Here is a 22,645-nt window from a genome sequence, read left to right as displayed (position 1 = left end):
TTTAATGCTAAATTAAGGTTTGCTGATGGTTGTAGCATGTATTTTTATAAGGTTGAGGGACACTGGAGCCATATATTTTCCATTTTCCCCAAACACGGTTATGCTCATACTTTAGTCTATCGGACTAACTAGGAGGCTGTCACTTAATTGCCCCTGAAAGAGGTCGGGACATATAGCCTCTGTGGCAGTGCCGTCTTCACAGGACTGACCTTTCACCTTCCAAGGCAGTGAATTAAAGCAACCAAATGTTCTCCTCCTCCCAGAACTGGAGGGAAGTGGAAGGTGACAAATGGCAGTCCCAGAGAGGGTGAAGGTTGAAGGAGAGAGAGATGTTTGGGGGGGGGTGCCTATAACTCACACGATTGACGTCATGCCCAGCAGACCTTTCCCCGGGCGGTTGTCCCATGCCTGAGTCCCCTGTCAGACACTGCTTTACAGCTTGTGTCTCACTTTGGTGTTGGACTTCTTGCTTTCACTGACTATGGAGCCCGTGGAGGAGAGAGACAGGTGCCGGATGTGCAGGAAGCCGTCAGTCCATTTCCGCCAGTCAGTCCATTTCAGCTAGTTGGCTGAAGTTCGATTGATTGGGAAGATGTCACACTTGAAAAGACGGCTCATGGGATTCACTTTGTATGTGTGTGAGATTTTTTTTTTTAATTTTTAAGATTTATTCATTTTTTGAGAGACAGAGAGCACAAGCAGGGGAGGGGGAAAGAGAGAGAGGGAGACACAGGATCTGAAGCAGGCTCCAGGCTCTGAGCTAGCCGTCAGCACAGAGCCCACCGCGGGGCTCAAACCCACGCACTGTGAGATCATGACCTGAGCCAAAGTAGGAGCTCAACCAACTGAGCCACCCATGCGCCCCTGTATGTTTGTGAGATTCTGAGTGCCAAGGCAAGTGTGCAGTTTACACAGGAGTTTTAACCTTAGTGTTTTGGAGAAGAATTGTAGGCATCCGTTGGACCCCGAAATTAAAAGAGAACTTAATTCAATCATAGAGGTGTTTCCTATGGGCCTCATCTTTAAAAGTCTGTAATTATGAATCATATATTAAACTCTGTCAGCAGGTCAAATAGGCCTTAAAGATAGGGAAGTCGAGCCCCTTCTTTGGAGGGATGAGGAAAGTAAAGCCTGCGTGCGCTGGGGGAAGAGAGCCCAGCATCCCACAGGAAATCAGTGGCAGAATGAGTCATTCTCTTTCTGCACCTTGCACTGTGGTCTGACTGTTTCATGAACGTAAAACAAAATTGGCCACTAGCAGATACTTTTTGCTTTTACTCTCTTTACAGTTTTGCCTGTGCTGTAAAATATTGTACAACGAGCTTCTCTGAGAAGAGCTAGATCATGCTTAAGGTTTGTTTGTTTGTTTTTTATTTTATTTCAGGTAAGCCTTCCCAGTGATCCAAGCTGTGTCGAAGAAATCTTACGGGTGAGTTTAAACCTTTATTTCTGTGCCTTTTAATAATGAACCAATCTATCTGCTTAACTGTTTACTCTGCTGTTTCTGGGGGTATCCGGATACAGAATCTTCACGTTCCACTTTGAAGACCCCTCTGCTCCCATGTATCTCCTGGTTCAGTTCTCTCCTGTCGTCCATCCCCCAACCCCCATCCCCAGCCAAGCTAGTCTTGTCTCACCAAGCTTCTGTTTCATTCTCATGCCTTTCTGGGTCTTTCTTTTGATTTTCCCCACCTTCTTCAGGAAACTCTCCCTGTTCAAGCAGCCTCCTCTAAATCTTGGGCTTTCTGCTCTGTGGGACCTCAAATCTCAACTTCACTGCCACCTCCAGCTCCTTTGTGGGTGGAACATGGTTATGGGGTTGTGCCCTACGATGAGGGGGCAAGATGCCGGAGGGTGGAGGGGCGGCGAGGAGGAGAGACTTGAGAGTGAAGGCAGCTTGTAGGAAATGTTATTGATGGAGGGGATGCGTGCATTAAGAATGGCATGGAGGCAGCACATAGTTGCAAAAGGTGGCAGTGACCCCTCCCAAAGTAGATGATTAAACCAGAGGAAACTCCAGAGCCCAGCCTGCAAACCACGCCTCCTGTCTCTGGCTGTTAGCATCATAACCAGGCAATATGTTATATGAAAAACCGGAGTCGTGGCCATGAGCTCCAGGACCGGCTCTACTGTTTGTCACTCTGTGAACTGGACAGAGAACTCCATCTTTCTGAATCTCCATTCCTCGTCTGTGAAAGAGGATAATAATACCTGCCCTGATTCCTTTATAAGCTGCCAAGTGGTATATAAATGCTCATTATTATGATAAATGATGATCCGCGTGGCCATGAGAAAACCACGCAGGCTTTCCTCTGAGGAAAGAAAACAATCCGTGTGCCATTGAGAATTCTGCACCCCCTTTCCTCACTTTCCAAAGTGAGAATGTCGCCCCCAACTCTGCCTGAGACTCCCTGTGTAAGTGCCTTCTCAGCAGCCCAGTGGACCAAGCCAACCCTGTGACAGTACAGCCAAAGGAGTAATAAAGAGGAGAAAGCTGTTTATCATCAAGTTCACCGACCACCTGATTTCACCTGTTGTGGATATTTGCGCACCCTTTTCAGCCCAAGAGCGTTGTCACTGGCTATTAAAGACACAAGTCCTATTACTCTGATTAGACATAAGACTATCTGAATAGGGGATATACTGGCTACTTGTGTATGAGCTCGGGAACCCCTCAGCCCTCTCTCCCTGGGGTCCAAGGTTCGGGATGGAGAGTGGGCAGCTATTGAGAAATCCACCAATGTGCTGCACGCTGGGACCCTGGCCGCTTGCTCCTTTCATTGGGTGGAGATGGGTCAGATACGCCAAATCCTTGCCCTCCTTAAAGAAAGGTAACACAGCAAGTGACCTCTCTTCCTCGCGTCTCTACGGCAGTCTTGCTTTCCCAACTGAAGTCACCGGTCTTTTCATAACTCCCAAAGGAATGTCGGACCCATCTCAGCATCACTGCCCAATTTGCCGCAGTTGGAATCTCTCCTTAAGGGCAGCCCGGCCCGGGTGCCCGTGTGGCTCACACAGCGCCCGAGCGAGGGGAGCAGGGGGAACGAACACCTGGCAGAGGCTGAAGGAGCCACTTAGAGAGAACAACAGAATGTTGCTTCAACATGGAAAGAAAAGAAGCAGGTTGCCTTAATAAGCTCATAAGAGACAGCGCCCTTTAAGGAAGTAACAAAAGTCCTTCTGTTCTTGAGATAGAATCTAGGGAAACGTCTTTTTTTTTTTTTTTTTGAAGGGCTATAGATTGTATAGAATTCTGTTGTGTTTTTTTTTTTTTTTTCCAAAGGCACCATTGATGAGTGGGCTTTCCTTCATTGAAGAATGGCATGTTTCATTCACTACGCTTAGAATAAAAATAAGCGTTTTGAAGTTTGTGTCCCAAATTTTATGACTAATTCTTCAATTTGTACAGATCACACTATGTGGCACAACAGAGTGCTGGCTGGCCATTTTTATTGTCCTAGGTTCATGTTCCTGTTTGTTTGAGACACTCTATGTCCCCTTGCTGTCCATCTGCGTCCTTCTCGGGGGGTACCTTTTCTCTTTCTCTTTCTCTCTGCCTCTCCCTGACACTCTCAGTGCTTTTCAGACAAACTGAGCCAAGAGCAAGGTCATGTTCTCCCCTCACTGAGGTGCAGCTGTGTGGACGAAGAGTCTAGCCCGGGAGTGGGAAGCACTGATTCCATCACTCTCTCTAGCTGTGTGGCTTTTCGATATCTTCATATGGCAACCGGGGGTGGGAGGGAATTACTCACCCTCCCACCCCACCACCCACCTGCAGTGAAGAGAATCTCTAAAGTGTGCCCACGGTTTGCATGGGAAACATGGAGATCTCTGTTTGCTCCCCCAACTTCCCTACCTCACTGATCCCCCGTTTCCCCTTTAGCCTGACAGACTTCTTTTATTAACCAACTACAACACAATTGGCCTCTCTCAGCCCCTCAGTCCCCAGGCAATGGAAATACCTTTCCCTAATGCATTTACTTTTAGCCTCCTTTCCCAAAACGCCGTTTCAAATTCAAACCACTTGGCTCCCTTTGAAAGTTCCTCTCACCACCATTCTCTGATAATGGCCTTGGCTCTCCTTCAGACCAATGCCTTCCACTTCTCTTTCTTAGTGCGCCTGGCTCTATGCTGTCCTGTAGCCCACCTCCTCTGGTCCTCCGGGGCTGACTCGACCAGATAGGATGACCTTAGGTTTCTAGAGCACATGACTACCTTTGAAAGCACTTGAACCCCATTATCTTATTTTTGATTATAGGAAACGTGGTGCAGGCCCTAATTATTTCAGGAAATTGAGGCCCGGAGAGGTTACAAATGATCTGCAGCAAGGGTGAAGCTAGTGTGCGGCGGAAAGCAGAAATAGAACATGGTCTGTGTTTTGCACTTCACCAAACTGTCAACCACCCCATCACAGACCTACAGGAAGAATCTCTGGATTAAAAAACAACAACAACAAAAAAAACCTGCCCCAGATGCTGGCTGACTCAGTTCTATCAACTTTAAGAATATCAACAAGCCAGTATAATTTGAGCAGGTCTCAGGAATTCATCCTTTCTTTCTACCATTGTTGAGATGTTCAAATCGCACTTCAAATAATAAAATAATAATAATAACAAACCCTTGCCGCTAATACAGAATAATAGTAATGTGCCCTTTCCAGGCAGAGCACTTGAGCACGTTGTGTCATGTAGTTTCACAACAGTCCTGAAAGATTCCATTATTAGTCACATTTTGCAGAACAGGAGTGAGTAGAACCTATCCATTTGTTCTGTTCCTGTTGGTGGGCTCTAATCCATTCTGACTTCACGAGCCCCCGCCTCCTTTATGATTAACATGGTGAGGGCATCGGCCACCGATTCATCTCAGCCTCTATTGGTTACGTAAGTTGTGCGAATTCAATTATGCCAACATAATTTTAAGTAGTTTTTCAAACAGACCAGAATTCACCAGCCGACAGCACCTTTCCTCTAACCTCCCTCCTCCCACAAAACAAGCTGTATAAATTCACTTGTCTTTGCTCCTTGACAAGTATATTATTGCATATTATAAATTTTATAAATCAGAAACGTAAAGGCAACAATCTGCACCACACAGCCCAGACTGCATCCCTGCTTGAGCCATGCCATTTTCTCTTTAGAATCAAGCTACCCTCGAGTCCAAACAGAAATGAAAAAGAACAATAACTCTGGCCCTGGTGGTGGTGTTTTGCAGTTAGAATTCATCTTTCATATGAGGGACTCCTAAGCTGCTCATATGTAATAATATGGGCAGCGGTAGCAGCTTCTTTTCTGAGCTCCGCAGGGTTTTATGGGTCCTGGAGTAATCATTTCTGGAAGAGTTAAGCCAAGGAGAGCAGCATGCACTAAATGCTGCTAGCCAAGGATGGATGCTCAATGATTATTTGTTTTGCAGTAGCGTGATTTATTTATCCCTTGCAAGAATTTACTTAAAAATATCAACAAACTATCAATTAAATCCTTTCTCGAGTCAAAAATGCAGATAGAGCACTTCTCTTAGATTTGACGCCAAACAGATTGTGTTTCCTAGCAAAGTACCTTCAGTAGCTGATAATTTCATAGTCTAACATCTGTAAGGGTAATTCACTGTTTATGAGGAATGCTGAATTTGCTAGCTAAGATTTAGGGAACTTGATATGATAAACTGTATCATCTTACAGATTTCTCCCTGCCATATGGATCAGGTTGGTAAACACCGACACGGGTACCTCTTTGGATTACGGCATGATCTGTGTTTACAGCATTCTAAATTATGGCAATTCCGCGTATTAGATCTGTGTTTAACTGTACAGTTTTAACATGGAAAGATCTTACCAAATAATTACAGGATGACCGTGTACAGCACTTGCTATTTTTTACTTTGAAAGGAGAAACAAATGAAGAAGCCCATCTTCAGAATGAGAAACAAATGGATCAGGGAACAAAATTGCTCAATTATGTCTGAAAGGAAATTTGATTATATTATCATAACTATGCACCATAATCAAGCACCTTTCAGTAGAATTTCTTTGATAAATTTAACCAATAATTAGGCAATTGATTTTATATCCTGTCAAATTAATTTATAAATAATGTTCAAATTGGAATCATGCAAACTACTTTCTGTATAGCTGCCTTAAATACTAATCCTTCCAGAATGTTTCAAAAGACATCTATCCTATTCTAGTGTGGACTTTTAAAATTATAGTTTCTTGAAATAGTAATGTAGTGTTCCATCCAAGAAAGACAACAATTGCTAAATATAATTTAGACTATAATTAATGTTAACATCGATGGAGTCAAATAAATGAACTAACTAATGATCACACCCTCTGCTATTCTGATGACTAGTTCTTACCTAATGACACTGGGAAATATGTAAATTTGTCAGCAGGTGAAAATGCCCTTGACTGGGTAAATTATGTGGAGTATTACCTTTTCTGAAGCTAATTCAAAGCCCTAATGGACTTAATACGTAGCATGCATATGTGAGGTGAGCTATTCATGGGAGCAAATTAGCCCATAAGAGATATTAGCCATTATTTGCCTCCCAGTAATCATTTTCTCTTTCCTCAAACACAAACCAACCCAGAAGAAAGATGCTAAATATAATTATAACAACTATTATGTGAACAGTGTAGGTAAGCCATCCGGTGTGCTTCCAAATGCACTTAGAGCTTGTCAAGCAGTTTAAATATTTTCATGTGGAATCTAGGGGTTTGCAACTAGTGTATGATGTGAATTTTAAATGATTATACAGACGTCATTGGGAAAATGAGTAATGTGAGTAACGAGGTGACTGGCCCAGGGAATCATGGGAACCTGTCAAACGTGCGACATGTCAGGGAAGAGATGATGTCAAATACCAGTAACTTAGCAACTCAGCATTTAGCCGTCCAGGGAGTGAGTAGCCCCTTTAAAATAACCGCGTCAATATATGAGTCCCTATATATCTTAGGTGTGCTATCAAAATCAGTCTGTTTTCTGACAACCTGTTTCTTTTTGTGAATATGGTGATTTATTATTTTCTGTTGAATTGAATGAAAGCAGGTGAGAATTTAAGCCACGTGTAGAATTTACACCTGCTTTCTGTATCTTGGGTGTACAGAGAGGGTAATGAAATAGTGTATTGGTTTGCCAAAAAGCAGGGTAGGGTAGGCTTATCTGAAAGAAGTAATAGCTTCCAACTGTTATTTGAGAACCAGTCTTATCGTCCCCGCTGTGCTAGTGGGATTGGGCTAGCAAAAAAAAAAAAAAGTAATGCCAAGAAGTTAGCCATTATATTTGCATCTGTGTTTAGGTACAACCAGTGTCTCTGGAAAATACATTGAGAATGTAGTTTTTGTAGCCTCTCCGAATCAATTTGGTAGACACCTTCCAGTTTTGAAGTGAAAGAATAGAGCGAAGTCTGCACCTCCTCTTGTTAATCACCAAAAGCATTATGGAGAATGAGAAAAAGAAATGTAAATTCCGTAACTGATCTAGCCACAAGACATACATAAGCCTGAGTCACAACTTATTTTGTGAAGGTTACACAGGGAAGAATCCAAAGGATGATTCCCATGGTCATGGACCTGAAGCATAGCTGGTGAAACACTGCCTTTTAGGATAAATAGCACACCGTGAAAAGCAAAACCAATGTGGGAATGATGGGGATGGGTGTGAAGGTTTGTAATGGAAGCTCTGTGGACCAAGTCTGGAACATACCTATCTTGAAAAGTGGGAAAGGCAGACTTGGATGAGAAGTTACATAACTAATACACATTCGTGGGAAGCACTTTGTTGCTGAGGCAAGGCGGAAGAGTGAGCTGCTGCTTTGTGAGCAGCCTAGAGGCCTGATGTCTCTCGATAAGACAGAAGTAAAGGCCAAAGCACTGGGTCACATACACACTAGGGCTGAGAAGAGAATCCCTGCTCGCCTGGGCTTGAGCCACAAGCCCCACTGCCCCCAAAACATCCTGCAAACAACTGAAGATGATATCACAAACATTTCTATTCTCCTCAAATTAATCTTGGAGTTCTGACCTCACACCACACAACAAATAACAGTTCTCAAATAACAGTTGGAAGTCCAAGAACTCCTGTCACTAAAAAATTAGTAATAATAAGAAAAGGAACCACTGTAGGCAAAAATTACAAAAAAAAGAAGTAGAAGAAAAGGAAAAAAAATGAATAAAACAGTGTTGCTAGGGGACAAATTAAAACTATGACCAGCACTGTGGCATGAATTGTTAAAAAATGAAGCAGTTTCATCTAAAAGAAACAAGAGTCAAAACAGTGACACAAGAGCCTAAAGATGCTATTTTAAAAGTAGATAAATCAAGAGCTGCAAAGCAATGAATTATAGACAGAAAATTAGTAGAATTAGCACATTTCACATCTATTTTTTACTGAAATAAGAGAGTAACAGCAATAGATGATTAGTTAACCTCGCCAAGAAAAAGGGGAAGAGCACAAATACATAAAGCAAAGAATAATAAAGAGTAATAACTTTTCAGATACAGAGAAAATTAAGTAATTGTTAGTGGCAATGTACTAGCCTCCGTGAAAGCAAATATATGCATCTAGATGAGATGGATAATTTTTCTAGTGAAATATAATTGACTGAAACTGTCTCCAGAGGAGAGAGAATCTAAATAGTCTTATCACCATCAGTGAAATGAAGATGAGTCTCACTCATTAATAAAATCATCAGTCCCAGACAAGGTTTCACAGGAAAATTAGACCAAACCATGAAGGAAGGATACAACTCAGTGGTTTCAGGACATAGAAAAGAAAGAAAATATTGCAAAGTATTTTTTTAGAAAAGTGAAACTAGCACATAATATTGATTTCAAAATCTGACAAGAACAGCATAAAGCAAAGAAAATTACAGAATAACATCACTTGTGAATATTGATGCAAATTTCCTCAATGAAATACGAATAGAATCAGAACTTCAAAGGATGTGCACCATGACCAAGTGGGCTTTTTCCAGGAAAGTAAAACTAGTTCCATATTAAGAAATCCATTAATGTAATGCCTTTTATGGATAGAATAAGAAAGGAAACAAACTACATGATCATCTTTATCGATGCTAAGCAATACTTGACAAAACACTCTAGATAAAATAGAAATAGGTGGAAGCATCCTTAATGTGATAAAAATATAACCATCTCAACCCAAAAGCTAGCATAACATTTCACAGAGAGGCTCTAAAAGCATTTTCATTGTAATTGAGAAAAAAGACTAAATGTTCTTTATCACCATTATTATTTAATATTTTCCTGGAGGTTAGCCAAGGCAATTAAACAAGCTAAATAAATAAGAGGTATTAAAAATAGGAGAGAATGTGTAGAATGCCTATTATTTTTAGATTTTATATATATATATATATATATATATATATATATATATTGCTTTCCTGAAATCCCCGAAAGAATTAACCAAAAGCACTATTACAAACAATATAACAAATCAGCAATATTTCAGCATGTAAAATAAATATATAGAAACAGCCTTTACATGTAAGCAACCAACTTTTAAGATATAATGGTCCAACAGACTCCATTTAGATCTTATGAATTCATTTAACAAGAAATGGGCCAGAAGCTATACGAATACACTAAGTCACAATGAGAGACACCAAAGAATATTTAAAGAAATGGAAAGGGCATATTCTTCTTGGCTATGAAGATGATATCACAAACATTTCTATTCTCCTCAAGTTAACCTTGGAGTTCTGACCTCACACTACACAACAATATTATTCCCAGGTGCATTAAAGGTTAAAAACAAACCCAGAAAATATTTGAAGTAAGTGTGGGAGAACTTGATAATTTTTTATTTCCAGCCCAAGTCTCCTGATGAGCCAGCCCCTGCTGGTTGGAGGTAGTCAGGGGAACGTTTAGAGGTTGGAAGAGATGGGAGAAGGTTTGAAATGGTCAAGGAAAGGGAGAAAGAGGGCTACCCACAGGATTCTACTAGTAAGATTATGAGACAGTGTCAAGGTTCCAATCTATAGATTGTGTAATTTCTCCAGCAGTGCTTAGCTCATTACCCAGAGACCACTGACTGATGGGTCAAGGGTAGTCTGGAGGCCCCAAAGAGGTGAAATAAATTGTCCCAAAGCACATAATCATACAGCCACCAAGAGGATGAAACAGGATTAGAACTCGGTTTGGCCTGAATTGAATGCATACACTAATAACAATATCAAACGCTTGCACAGCAGTTGTTTGTACCTAGCCCTCTTCTAAGGCTAGATTCATATAATCACCCTACTGACGCCAGGAAGCATGTGCTATTTATCATCCCCACTGATACAGATAATGAAATGGAAGAACTTTGAGCTTGAGTGACTTTCCAAGCCCAACAGTTAGCCAGTGGCAGAACCAAGATCTCAACCCAGGCAGCCTGGCTTCAGAGTCCATGCTGTTAACCATTATGCATTCTGCCTTCCACCATGAGGTTACAGGGCTGAAGAAATAAGTTTTAAGTTATTACTACAGACCTCAGCTCCTAACTCAGTGGAGAGTGATGAGGCTAGGCAAGATTGCTAATAATACTATGTGTCAAAATCAAGAGAACAAGCCTACCAGATGGACCAGATCTAAAACCGTTTCATAGCGGCATATCTATGTGGTAATGCACTCGAGTCCACCACTGTTTAGAGCAGACAAGAAAAAGTTTAGCGATAACATGTATTACTGCCCCAAAATGTTTTTGTGCAAGTATCTAGAGCAGGGTTCAGCAAACTTTTCCTGTAAAGGGCTAGATTGTAAATATATTTGGCTTTTTAGGCCTTTTGGTCTCTGTCTCAACAGCTCAACTCTGTTGTTTTAGCATGAAAACATCCATAGACAATGTGTAAAAATAATGCTTGTGACTGTGTTCCAATAAAACTTTATTTACAAAAACAGGCAGTGGGCCAGAATTAGCCTGTGAGAGCTAGTTTGCCGAACCCTGGTCTAGAACTCCTAGAAGTAAGAAGGGGATAGATCTGCTCTGCTTGGTTCTACTTAGACCACACTTGGCATGTGCTATTGATTTCTGGCCAGCACATTTTTTTAAAAATTACATCCAGTACAATTTACCTTTTTTTTAAGTTACATTCCAATGAATGCTAATGAATATATAGATTCCTGTAACCATCACCTTTAACAGAATATAAAACAATTCCAGTATTCCAAAGAATTCCTTTATATTACCCTTTTGCAGTGAGACCCTCCTCCCTACCCTCACCCCCTAGCAACCACTGATCTGTTGCCTTTCCCAGAATACCATATATAAACAGAATCATGCAGTATGTAATCTTTCCATAGTGATTCTCTCACTCAGCGTATGCCTTGGAAATTCATTCAGGTTGTTGTGTTTAGAAATCATTCATTCCCTTCTATTCCTGAGTAACATTTCCATTACATGGATCCTTCACAATTTGTTTATCCATTCATCCTTTGAAGAACATTTGGGTTGTTTCTAGCTTTTTGGTGATTATAATGTTGCTATTAATAATCAAATACAGATTTTTGTGTGGATCATATGTCTTTGTCTTGGATGTGTACCCAGGAGTAGGGTTGCTGTGGGTCAAGTGTATGTTTAGCTCTATCTTTAAAATGGGCTGAATGGTTTCCAGAGTGGCTGTACTATTTTGCATTCACACCAGCAATTTATGAAAGACCTAGTTTACATCCTTGCTAGCACTTGGTCTTATTGTTATTTTTTTTTAATTTAAGCCTTTTTAATAAGTGTGTAGTGGTATGGGCACCTGGGTACCTCAGTCGGTTAAGGGTCTGACTTCGGCTCAGGTCATGATCTTGCAGTCCATGAGTTCGAGCCCCACATCAGGCTCTTTGCTGACAGCTCAGAACCTGGAACCTGCTGCAGATTCTGTGTCTCCCTCTCGCTCTGCCCCTCTCCATTTGTTCCCTCTCTCTCCCCCCCCCCTCTCCTTCTCTCTCTCCTACCCTCCCTCCCTCTCTCTCTCTCAAAAATAAATAAAAAATGAGAAAATGAAAAAATAAGTATGTTGTGATATATCATTGTAGTTTTAAATTGCATTTTCCCAAATGACTGATAATGTTGAGCATCTTTGCATGTGCTTATTTTCATTTTTCTATGTCTTCTTTGATGAATTGTCCATTCAAATCGGTTACCCATTTTCAAAATCAGATTGTTACCTTACTGTTGAATTTTCAAAGCTCTGTATATGTACTAGATATAAGTTTGTGGTCAAATATGTGCTTTACAAATATTTTCTTCCAGACCGTGGGTTGTCTTTTCATTTCCTTGACGGTGTCCTTCTAAGAGCAAAAGTTCTTAATTTGCTGAACTCAAATTTATCATTTTTTTCTTTTGGGGATTATATTTTGATGTTAAGCCTAAGAACTTGTTGTCTCACCCAAGGTCATAAACATTTTCTCCCGTGTTTTGGTCTAAGAATTTTGGAGTTTTATGCTTTACATTTAGGTCTTTGATCTGTTTTGAATTAATTTTGGTATGTGTCGTGAGGTGTAGGTTGAAGCTTATGGCTCATTGTGCTCTAACACCTTTTGTCGAAAAGACTATCTTTCTCTATTGGATTGACTTTGCATTTTTGTAAAAAGTCGATTGGCCTTATTTATGTGGTTCTATTTCTGTATTCTTTAGTCTTTTCCATTGGTCCACGTCCTTGGCCTTCACCCAAAACCATAATATCTTTTGGTCTTACTGTAGCTTTATAGCAAGTCTTAAAAATTAGGATAATGTGAATCTTCCAACTTCATTCTTTTCCTAAATTGGTTTCACTATTCTAGTTTCCTTTTCTTTCCACATGAATTTTGGAAACATGTTGTCTACATTTACAGAGAATCCTGCTTGAATGCTAGTTAGTGGTGCATTGTATCTATTGATCAATTTACCTTGAGGCATCTTTTCAGTTATGACATGGTGTGCCTCTACATTTATTTAGCTTGGCCACCTCATATTTAGAAGAATGTTGATAATCTATCATTCCATTTTGGGGAGACCAAGCTATGGGGGAAATCTAAACCCCTAGAAAAACTACACGAACAAAGTCATTCATTACAACATTATTGGCAGTAGCAAAGAGTGCTGCTATATGTCCAACTGTAGATGGATTGTTAAGCAAATTCTGATTTCTACACTGAGAAAAATAAACGGTCATTAAAAAGATGGCTTTGAGGATGATGTAGCGACATGGGGAGAAAAAAACCTTACAATGTACTGTTAAGTGAAATAACTAGACTATAACATTTTATGTACTTACTTTTTATAGCTATGTAAAGATATGAATAAAAAGAAACTAAAGGAAAATACCCTGAAATAATAGTTCTTATTTTGTTAGAGTGACAGGATTATGGGTGAGGGTTGTTTTTTTTTTTTCCTTTTCTAAATTCTCTCAATTTCTAAAATTTACATGAGTTTCATAACAAATTTTAAGAGGCATGTGGCTGAACTGAAATGCATTTAGCAAAGAGTAAGCAGAATAGTGAGTGGATTCAAACTGAGAGTGGCCAAAGAGGTAGGCTGACTGAAAGAAGACTGAACTAGAAGAGGGAGCAGGCCACAGCTGCCTGAAGAACTTAGGGTGTGAGAGCAGTGTGGGAGCGAGGCTCAAGCCTGGATTTAAGTGAGGATGCCTCAACTGGTAGAACCCAACCCCTGAGGAGCAGTTCCAAGGGGATAAGTATCTGAGCAGTAAAAGGAAGAATTTTCTAGGGAAACATCATGGTTGAGGAAGTAGAGCTTGGCTCTCTTCACCTGCCGAGCATTCTTGGGTAACTTTGCCATTCTGGATCTCATTTACAAAAGGGGATAATACTGTGCAATTTTCAGGATTAGTGGGAAGATTGAATGGGCCAAGGTGTGTTAAGCCCCTAGAACAGTGCTCGGAACATGGGGTAAATATTAGGTCCTTCTTCTCTCCCCTGTTCTAATTGATGGGTTTGTCTGAAGATGAAAGGAAGTGAGGGTTCCGTTACCAGAGGTATTCAAGCAGAGGTACTGTGCTTCCCCAGCACCTAGAGGAGAAACTGCCAAATCCTTATCTCGGCAGTCATGGCCCTTCCTGTAGGTTATCACTCATGCCTGCCTTGCCTGTTGCCGCATGTCCTCCATTCTCGACAGACTTCCTTCCCCCTGCCGCCCCCCCTACCTCTGTCTGGAACCTCATCCACTCTTATCTGCCTTGTAGACTCCTGTTCACACCATAGAAGAGCCAGCATTAGGATCATTTCTTCTCTGAAACCCTAGCTGTCCAAATGAAGTGAATCCCTCTCTCCTTCCTCTGGGTCCCCTCACCACCTTTTCTACATCTGCACTTGTCACTTGTGCCTCTCGTGGCATAACGTGAGGCTCCTTAGATCAGAGGCTCTGTCCCTTTGGCTGAGCTCCGAAGCCCCTCCACCCCCGACATGTTCATGAAAGTGACGAGTGTGGGTAGATCATAAAGTGCCTAGAGGTAGGTGTTTGTCGAGTGACTTCAGTTTGTAGAGGGATGGTTAAAGAAAATGGTCTCACAGTATCATGTCCACCCTTGCTAAAGTAATAATGTTTTCCGTGAAGTTAATAAGCAGATAATAGTGTTCAGTAAGTAGAATAGTTATATGAATATTAGGCATTATGATGACTCCATTTCTTATTTCTTCAAATAATGTATTTAGCACTACTTTTTGTTCTAGGTTTTTCCATTGCCAAGTATTATTTAATACCTTTACTCTAACCCATTTTTAATATTGCTCCTCAAAGTCCAATAAGGTTGGCATTATCGCTTTAAACAAGGCATCGATGAAAAGCAAAAGTGGGGGCCCCATATGCTACTGTAATCGGAGAGAGCTGACCCGAATCTCTTCAAAAATGTTAAAGGGGCTGATTTGGTACCATTCGCTGTGTTCATTTATCATCATGGTCACAAGAAAGATGCCTCCATGACGTGTGGGTTTTCTCCTCCAGAGAGAGTTTTCCAGACTGTTTTATAACTGAAAAATGGTATGTTGCTTCCATTAGACACTCAGCCTCACAGCAGAGATTGTGTCAAAATAGACACAGTCCCCCCAGATCTTCCATTCCTGGGATGATCATGCTAACACAAGCCAACCCTGGCAACTTGTTTATTAGAATTTGCCAGAACACAAAATGCAGATCAAAGGCCCATCTAAAGCTACAGCAGATAAAAGCATCCCGGCTACCTGGGCCTCTGGTAGTTTTCTCTTCAGTCCCTTCCAACTTCTTGGGACCTGTTGAGGGCTGGAGAAAACCCAAGGAGCTTGGATACCCTCAAATCCTGCAGCCTCTTTCCTGTTCTTCAGCCCAAGAGCCCCTAGCACAGCCTCACACACCGAGCACTTTTGATACCGAAGTGAATGGTGGTCTGTGTCATTTAGCAAAGACCACAGAGCCCCAGCCTTTGGAAGAACTGGGAGTAAAAGGAAGGCACTGGACTGGGCATTAAGAGACCTCACGGCTAGTCCTGACCCACCCACTACCTTCTTTTGTAACCCTTGGCTCGTCTCTGAACCATTATGGGCCTCAGGTTTTCCACCTGGAAATTTGAAGTGTTGACTACTTTGCTCTGTCCAGCACAGTACCAGTAGCCACATGTGACTGGTTACTGAAGTTTAAATTAGTTAAATTATAATAGAAGTTCATGTCCTCAGTCCATTAGGCACATTGTAAGCCCTCAATAGCCACATGTGGCCAGTGGCTATCATTGGTTAGTACAAAATACCGGTATTTCCATTGTTGCTGAAAATTCTAGTGACGAGAACTACCCCAACTTCTCTCTTAAGATCTTCATAGGTCATCATTTTGAGTCTTATCATTAAATAAAACCAAATCTAGTTTTAGTTTTTTAATGTTTATTTATTTTCGAGAAAGAGAGGGAGATAGAAACAGAGCACAAGTGGGGGAGGAGCAGAGAGAGGACATGCAGAATCTGAAGCAGGCTCCAGGCTCCAGGCCCTGAGCTGTCAGCACAGACCTCGACACAGGGCTCGAACCCAGTAGCTGTGAGATCATGACCTGAGCCAAAGTCTGATGCTTCAGTGACTGAGCCACCCAAGTGCCTCTAGTTTTACTTTTTGACTCTGTACCCTTAACCATGTTTAGAGTCTATGTGAATAATTTATTTTCATCCTGAGGCTTATGTAGAATATATTGGTCACTAGCTCTGAGCAGTACTCTTACTATATAAAAAGAACCAAAAAGCAGGCTAAGTAGGCAGAAAGAGATAAAGTGAATGTCCCAACAGAGGAGAGAAGAGGAGAGAAATGTAAGTTCCTTCCCCAGTGTTCAATAGGAGTGATAATGCCTTCATCCCCAGGCTCTGCGAACCAAAGGGTACGTGAGACCCTGGAAGGGCCCTTTCTAGAAAGATGATATGATAAAAACCCTGCACCGATTCATATTCACCCTTCCCTCTCTTTCACTCCCTCTTTTCTGCCCTCTTCAGCTTTTTCATCTTTTGAGGTATTCACCTAAGGTGATGTGGTTTCAGACAACCCATTACTTCCTAGGGGAGTTGGCTCGCCTACACCTTGATCTAAAGCAATTACAGGGCCCCTAGACCCAGGTGATTAACCTTAAAAATGGCCTAAGTCCTGTGAACAGTCATTGGATTCTGTGTTAGTGACAAGGCTTACTTTCTCGTCTGTGCCGTCCGGGTTGTGTGATGCACACGTGACAATGAATTGAAAAACTAGCATGAGTGAGGGCAGTGGCTTCAAAACACTTCGTAAGTAGCTCCTAAAGCCACTGGGGTATGATTGGCCTGCAGCAAGGTGACAACGCCTGGTTCCTGCTGCATGTTCAACAACGTTCCCATTTAGAGAGCCCATCGTGATGGAGCGCAGTGGTGGCCAAAGCCCACAGTGAAAGCCACCACCTGGACAGAGGTCCTTCACCCACCACGTGCCGGCTGCATGAGTTTCTGCCAGAGGTTGCTCTTCTGTGGGACGCCTCTATCTGATCTGTGAAATGAGAACAACAGGAACGACTTCTCTGGATCCTTGAGTGGATGAAACACGACAGCATAAATGAAACATTGAAATATCCAGGGAATTCTCACCACTAAATCTGTGTAAACTTCTATTGGATTTAATGGTGACTCTTTTTTTTTTTAATTTTTTAAAAATATTTATTCATTTTTGAGAGACAGAGACAGAGTGCAAGCATGGGTGGGGCAGAGAGAGAGGGAAACAGGTTGCAGGCTCTGAGCTGTCAGCACAGAGCCGGACACAGGGCTCGAACTCACGAGCCATGAGATCATAACCTGAGCTGAAGTCGGCCACCCAACTGACTTGAACCACCCAGGTGCTCCGAATGGTAACCCTTCTTACTTGTCATTCAGCAATTCCAAATATCCTCAAAGTGTGACTTTGAATTCTGTGTTTCAACCCCTCTCAGATTCCAGTGTGGTTTAGCTGAGGAGTCAAAATTGCCCCTGTGATGGTTTTCCTAATTATTAATAGACGAGCTCCTTTCACATCTTTAATACACAACATTTTTTTCTTTTTCATTTTTGACCACTCCATGGTTCATAAGGCACTTTGCAGCTTTTCAAATTGTCATATGTGTTTAATTAGCCCAGAGACCCTGCCATGTTGATTTCTGTCAGCTGCATAACAGTCTCTGTGGGTAGCTTGCAAATCCCTGTCCACGATTGTTTTTAATGATTTTGCACATTTCTTTTCTTTTTGAAAGCAAATGAAGGACAGACTAGATGGGCAGGAGTCAGTGGTGGGATGGCTGTGGGTGGGTGGGGGTTGGGTGCTGTTGTGCTGGGGAGAAGCATGTGACTGGAGCCCAGTAGAAAACCACTGGTTGACACCCGGCGTTCAGACAAGAGTTGATTACGCACCACGATCTGAAGCCCAGGCCTGAGACAGGCAGGTTTGTGAGGGAGCATCCTCCATGTGCATTTATTTATTGATTTATTTATCGCAAACTCAATGTAACGTTTGCTCATTAGAAGCTTTCCGGCAAATGGTTTGACATTGCTCTCTTTGGATCTTCTCTTTGGAGGTTTCCAAAATTTATAGGAGGGAGTAAAAGTATTGATCCGGTTACCCCAAAAGATGGTATAGGCTGAAACAGATAGAGGTTTAAAGGAGATTTAGAGGCATCCATGGGCAATGGACTCCTACAAGGCCATTGGAAAAAGCTTGGCAGGACTGGGAGGAGTTGGTTGTGCCTCAAAGATGCCAATGGGAAACTCTTAATAAAAAGACACTTTGATAATAGACTCTATCTGTGATTGTTACCCTGTCATTTTAAAAAAAGTGCCAAAATTAGTCACAAAAAGACAAATATCATATGACTTCACTCATATTAGGACTTTAAGACACAGAACAGATGAACATAAGGGAAGGGAAGCAAAAATAATATAAAAACAGAGAAAGGAACAAAAACATAAGAGACTCTTAAATATGGAGAACAAACAGAGGGTTACCGGAGGGGTGTGAGAGGGGGGATGGGCTAAATAGGTCAGGGGCATTAAGGAATCTACTCCTCAAATCATTGTTGCACTATATGCTAACTACCTTGGATATAAATTTAAAAAAATAAATTAGATTTTAAAAATACCAAAACATGACTAGGTGATGAAATGCCAGAGTCAGATTGGATTTCTGTTTAGCAAATACCTGGTATATAGTATCTTTTTTTTTTTCTGATTTCCAAAGACATAGCATGTCAGTAGCTACTTCTAGTTTATGCTGTTTGGCAAATAGCTGTTTTCACCAAGGCAGAGAAGGACCAGCCTTCCTGATTTTAACCCAGGACTGAAGCTTATAATGTTATAATGCCTATGGGCCAATGTTTTATGTCCACACCGCCTGGCCCCTAGAGTGTTCATATTGAGTTTAGAATGTTCTCTTTCTCCATTAGCTAGATGTCCCTTTAGAAAAAGATACGGCTCTCGCTTGTGCCGCTTCTTTGCCACTCTTAATATGGAATAAAGAAGCTATTTATTTCCCATTATTTGAAGTAATTGCATAAAGAAAGTCATCTGGAGAAAGGAGTGACTGTCCAGGCAGTGAAGAATACTCAGCCTGTTAGGGGCTTGGAATATTCTGAGGAGGCTTTCTGAATCAATTTCACTGAGGCTTAGTCGTGGTTTTGATGTTGTTAAATTCAGGCAACTGCAGAGTTTGATGTCTCTGTTGGCTTATTTTTATTTTTATTGGGAAGAGTGTGTTGATGAGGGAGGAGGGCCTGGTGTTCAATAGCGAGACCAACACCTTATGATCAATTTGTTAGTTAATTTCATGTGAATGGGGCAAATCAGTTCTCTTTCATCCCCCCCTGGCGCTGTGATTCTGTGAGTCTAAGATTGAAATAGCTGTTTCAGAGGGAAGACAATTCCATGCAAATCATATTGGCTGGAGTTTCAGCTGGTATTAGTGGCCCGATGCCTTATTTTTCCTGAGCTCAGAAATAATGAGAGAGCAAAGCTACGGCCAAGTTGTTCACTGGAGGGCTCTTGCCATGAAAATAGATATTACTTCTTTTTTTCCTCAGCAATTGAGCCTTTGTTCCTTCTAAAAGCAGTTGTCATGAACTCCTCATTACCATTTTTCTTAATGTGATAAGTGTAAACTACAAGAAAGCTATCATGTTTGAAAAGCTATAGCAGCCTTTAGAAAGGAATACTGATGCCTCCTGTAAGTCTTTTATAAAGCTTAGACTGAGGATTGCAAGAAATGTACCTTCTTGCCTCCCTTTGCCTGGACTTGTCTTTGACTTACAGCAGAATCTGTGTTGCTACATCTGCAACCTCTGTCTGTCTGTCCCACAATGTGAGATCAGCAAATCTCTTGGGTGATTTCTGGAACATGATAACAAATCGAATGTTCCTCTTTTTTTGTTTCTGATTCAACTCTGACAGGTTTATTTTAGCTCTACTTTTGAATGATAACTAATAACTGTTATTATCTTATACTCATTCTAATTATGAATACTTTGGTTACCTAGAGCCAGCCGCACCCTGTACCTGAACCTGCTCCAGCTACCCAGCTCTTAGATACCTTGCAGAGAGCAGACCCATAAGAAATGTTTTTTGGATGAATGAAATCAAAGTAGATCATTAAAGATGGTGCTGGGGGAGCAGCCAATGAAGGTGTGTAAATTTTGTCAAATTGATTTAGCTGACCCGGGTTCTAGGTTAGCCATAAAGAATTCTTTTATTAGGGGCACGTAGGTGGCTCAGTCGGTTAAGCATCTGACTTCAGGTCATGATCTTGCAGTTTGTGAGTTTGAGCCCCATGTCAGGCTCTGTGCTGACAGCTCAGAGCCTGGAGCCTGCATCAGATTCTAGGTCTCCCTCGCTCTCTGCCCCTTCCCTGCTCATGTTCTGTCTCTCTGAAAAATAAATAAACATTAAACAAAGTTTTTTAAAGAATTCTTTTATGCTATGATGTGTCATTCTATCCGCTGAAGTTGCTCTGAAGAAAATAGCTATAATATTATATTTTAATTTTTTTTAATGTGAAAGCAGCCAGTGTGAGCTGCACCTTGTGCATGTACAGTCCTGGGGCCAGTGGATAAAATTTCCAGAGTCCCTGAAACAATTGCTGGCACTAGAGAGCTTTGAATAAAGCAGTCAGTTATTTATTTGAAGAAAGAAATACTGTCAGAATTTTTATAACATGTCAATGAAATCATCACTTAGCGTTAGAAACTTTTTAAAAAATTAGCCTTTTCCTTCCTTCCTTCCTTCCTTCCTTCCTTCCTTCCTTCCTTCCTTCCTTCCTTTCTTTCTTTCTGCTGGGTTGCATGATGTGTTGGCCCATTGTTGGGAGGTTATGTTTAATATGACAGTTGATTTTATGCTTCTTTCCTGCCGACACTTGCATAAAAATCAGAGATGTAGTCTCAGGAGGCTGTCTTAAGGCCATTCCAAAGAGAAGAGTATCCATTCAGTTTCATGGAACAGCATTTTGACCACTTGAGAGGTTTGGCAGGAGCATCAGTGATCAAGCCCAGAAAAGTCTATGGTTCCACTGTTGTCGGACTTTCCAAGAGCTGAGCAAACAGTCAGACAAATCGAGCTGTTAGCCGGCTCACCACGAGCCAGCAGGCCCTGTGCAGCCCTCCTTCCCCACCGTCCCCAGGATGGTGATGGATTTCCTTAGCCAGTGTGGTCAGCCACGTGTGCATGTCACGTAAAACAGCAACAGTAACAACAAAGCCTGCTGTTTCAGATTCAGTTTTGCATCGCAAATATCCTCGGCTTCACCGAGATGAAGAAGACGATCACAGGCTCAGGGAAGGCAGTGAAGTTATTCCTTAACCACCCTCCCCTGCCTCTCTAGGAATTCTAGTACCCTGGGCAGAGGCCCCCCTGCCTTTAGACATGAGCCCCCATTGCCTTCCAAAGCAGTAGGCTTTGTGGTTGAAAAGTCCACATGCGTGGAAAATCTTGTATAGTTTGAGCTAACGTTGGTTCCCTGATAACTTCTCCCCACAGGACAAGTCCTAACCTCTTGGTCCACAAAGCAGGTTCCAAATCTCTCCCATGTGAGAGCCCTTAGGGTGTTTGAATGCACCTCTCAGACCTTCCCTCAGTCTCCCTCTTGTGTAGACTAAATGTTCTCTTTTAGGGGCACCTGGGTGGCTCAGTCGGTTAAGCATCCAGCTCTGGCTCAGGTCATGATCTCACGGTTTGTAGGTTTAACCCCCGCATCGGGCTCTGTGGTGACAGCTCAGAGCCTGGAGCCTGCTTCGGATTCTGTGTCTCCCTCTCTCTCTCTGCCCCTCCCTGACTCATGCTCTGTTTCTCTCTGTCTCAGTAATCAATAAACATAAAAAAAGTTTTTAATTAAAAAAAGTTCTCTTATAAATTGCATTTATACATGTCATGAGCTTTCCAAGCTCTTACATTTCTAGGGGTCATCCCTGTTAAGAGGCTGCAGTCTTCCAAGGCCCCTGCTGAAATGGGCCACCCAGGATGGCACTGTGTTTCAGATATGGTCTGTCCCGTACCGCATACTATTGTGTGCAATCAGCTATTGTCTTCCACGTTGTAGGCAGCATACTTACCTTAATGTCACCTGTGTTGGCAGTGGTTCTTTTGGCTGCTAAATGCCCCCAAGTTTGCTTCGGGGTCACCTAAAACCCTTGCGTTCTCATCCCATGAATTACAGTTAATTCAGGTGGGCTTTCTCATTCTGCAATTTTACACTTGGTTTGCAGAACATAATTGCAGTTTTCATTTACCTCTGTTAAGATTCATCTTCTTGGCCTTAGGCCAGGTTTGCAACGTCTTTCTGAATTTTGATTATCACAGTTTAGCGTCACCGACAGTTTTGATAAGCAGACATTCTGTATGTCCTTAAGTTATTGATTAAATGAGATAGTGTTTCTGAGAGTATCTCTTTCAGTCAAAAATCCCAATAAAAAGTAAGGCGTTATTATCATTAAAATTGACAAACAAGGAAGGACCACAAATGGCAGAGCCCTAGGAAACGCCTCTGGAGGCTGCCTTCTAGGTTGACCTTATTTACTCAACAATCTGTGTAAGTTTATTCAGCTTAGGGCATGATAATGCACCTCGCACTTCTCCATCCTTAGCTGTAGGAGTTCTGTGGGAGGTTTGGTAAATGCCTCAGGGAGGTCAAGATGGACTGTGGCAATCCAGTCTTCCAACTAGGACCTCATTTCCCAAGTGGTAT

The 22,645-nt window shown here is 41.7% G+C and overlaps 1 protein-coding gene across 1 annotated transcript in view; it reads left to right on the top strand.

Moving 5' to 3' along the window:
• AFF2 (AF4/FMR2 family member 2) overlaps window positions 1–22,645 on the top strand; it is a 312,864-nt gene that overhangs the window by 133,840 nt on the left and 156,379 nt on the right. Inside the window, exon 4 of the mRNA XM_039256031.1 lies at window positions 1,385–1,429. Within this exon, the coding sequence (XP_039111962.1) occupies window positions 1,385–1,429 (45 nt within the window). The remainder of the gene's footprint in view (window positions 1–1,384; window positions 1,430–22,645) is intronic.

This window comes from Hyaena hyaena, unplaced genomic scaffold (genome assembly GCF_003009895.1).
Source record: "Hyaena hyaena isolate Hyena2069 unplaced genomic scaffold, ASM300989v1 scaffold_555, whole genome shotgun sequence".
NCBI lineage: Eukaryota > Metazoa > Chordata > Mammalia > Carnivora > Hyaenidae > Hyaena > Hyaena hyaena.
This window is presented reverse-complemented; position numbering and strand designations above follow the sequence as displayed.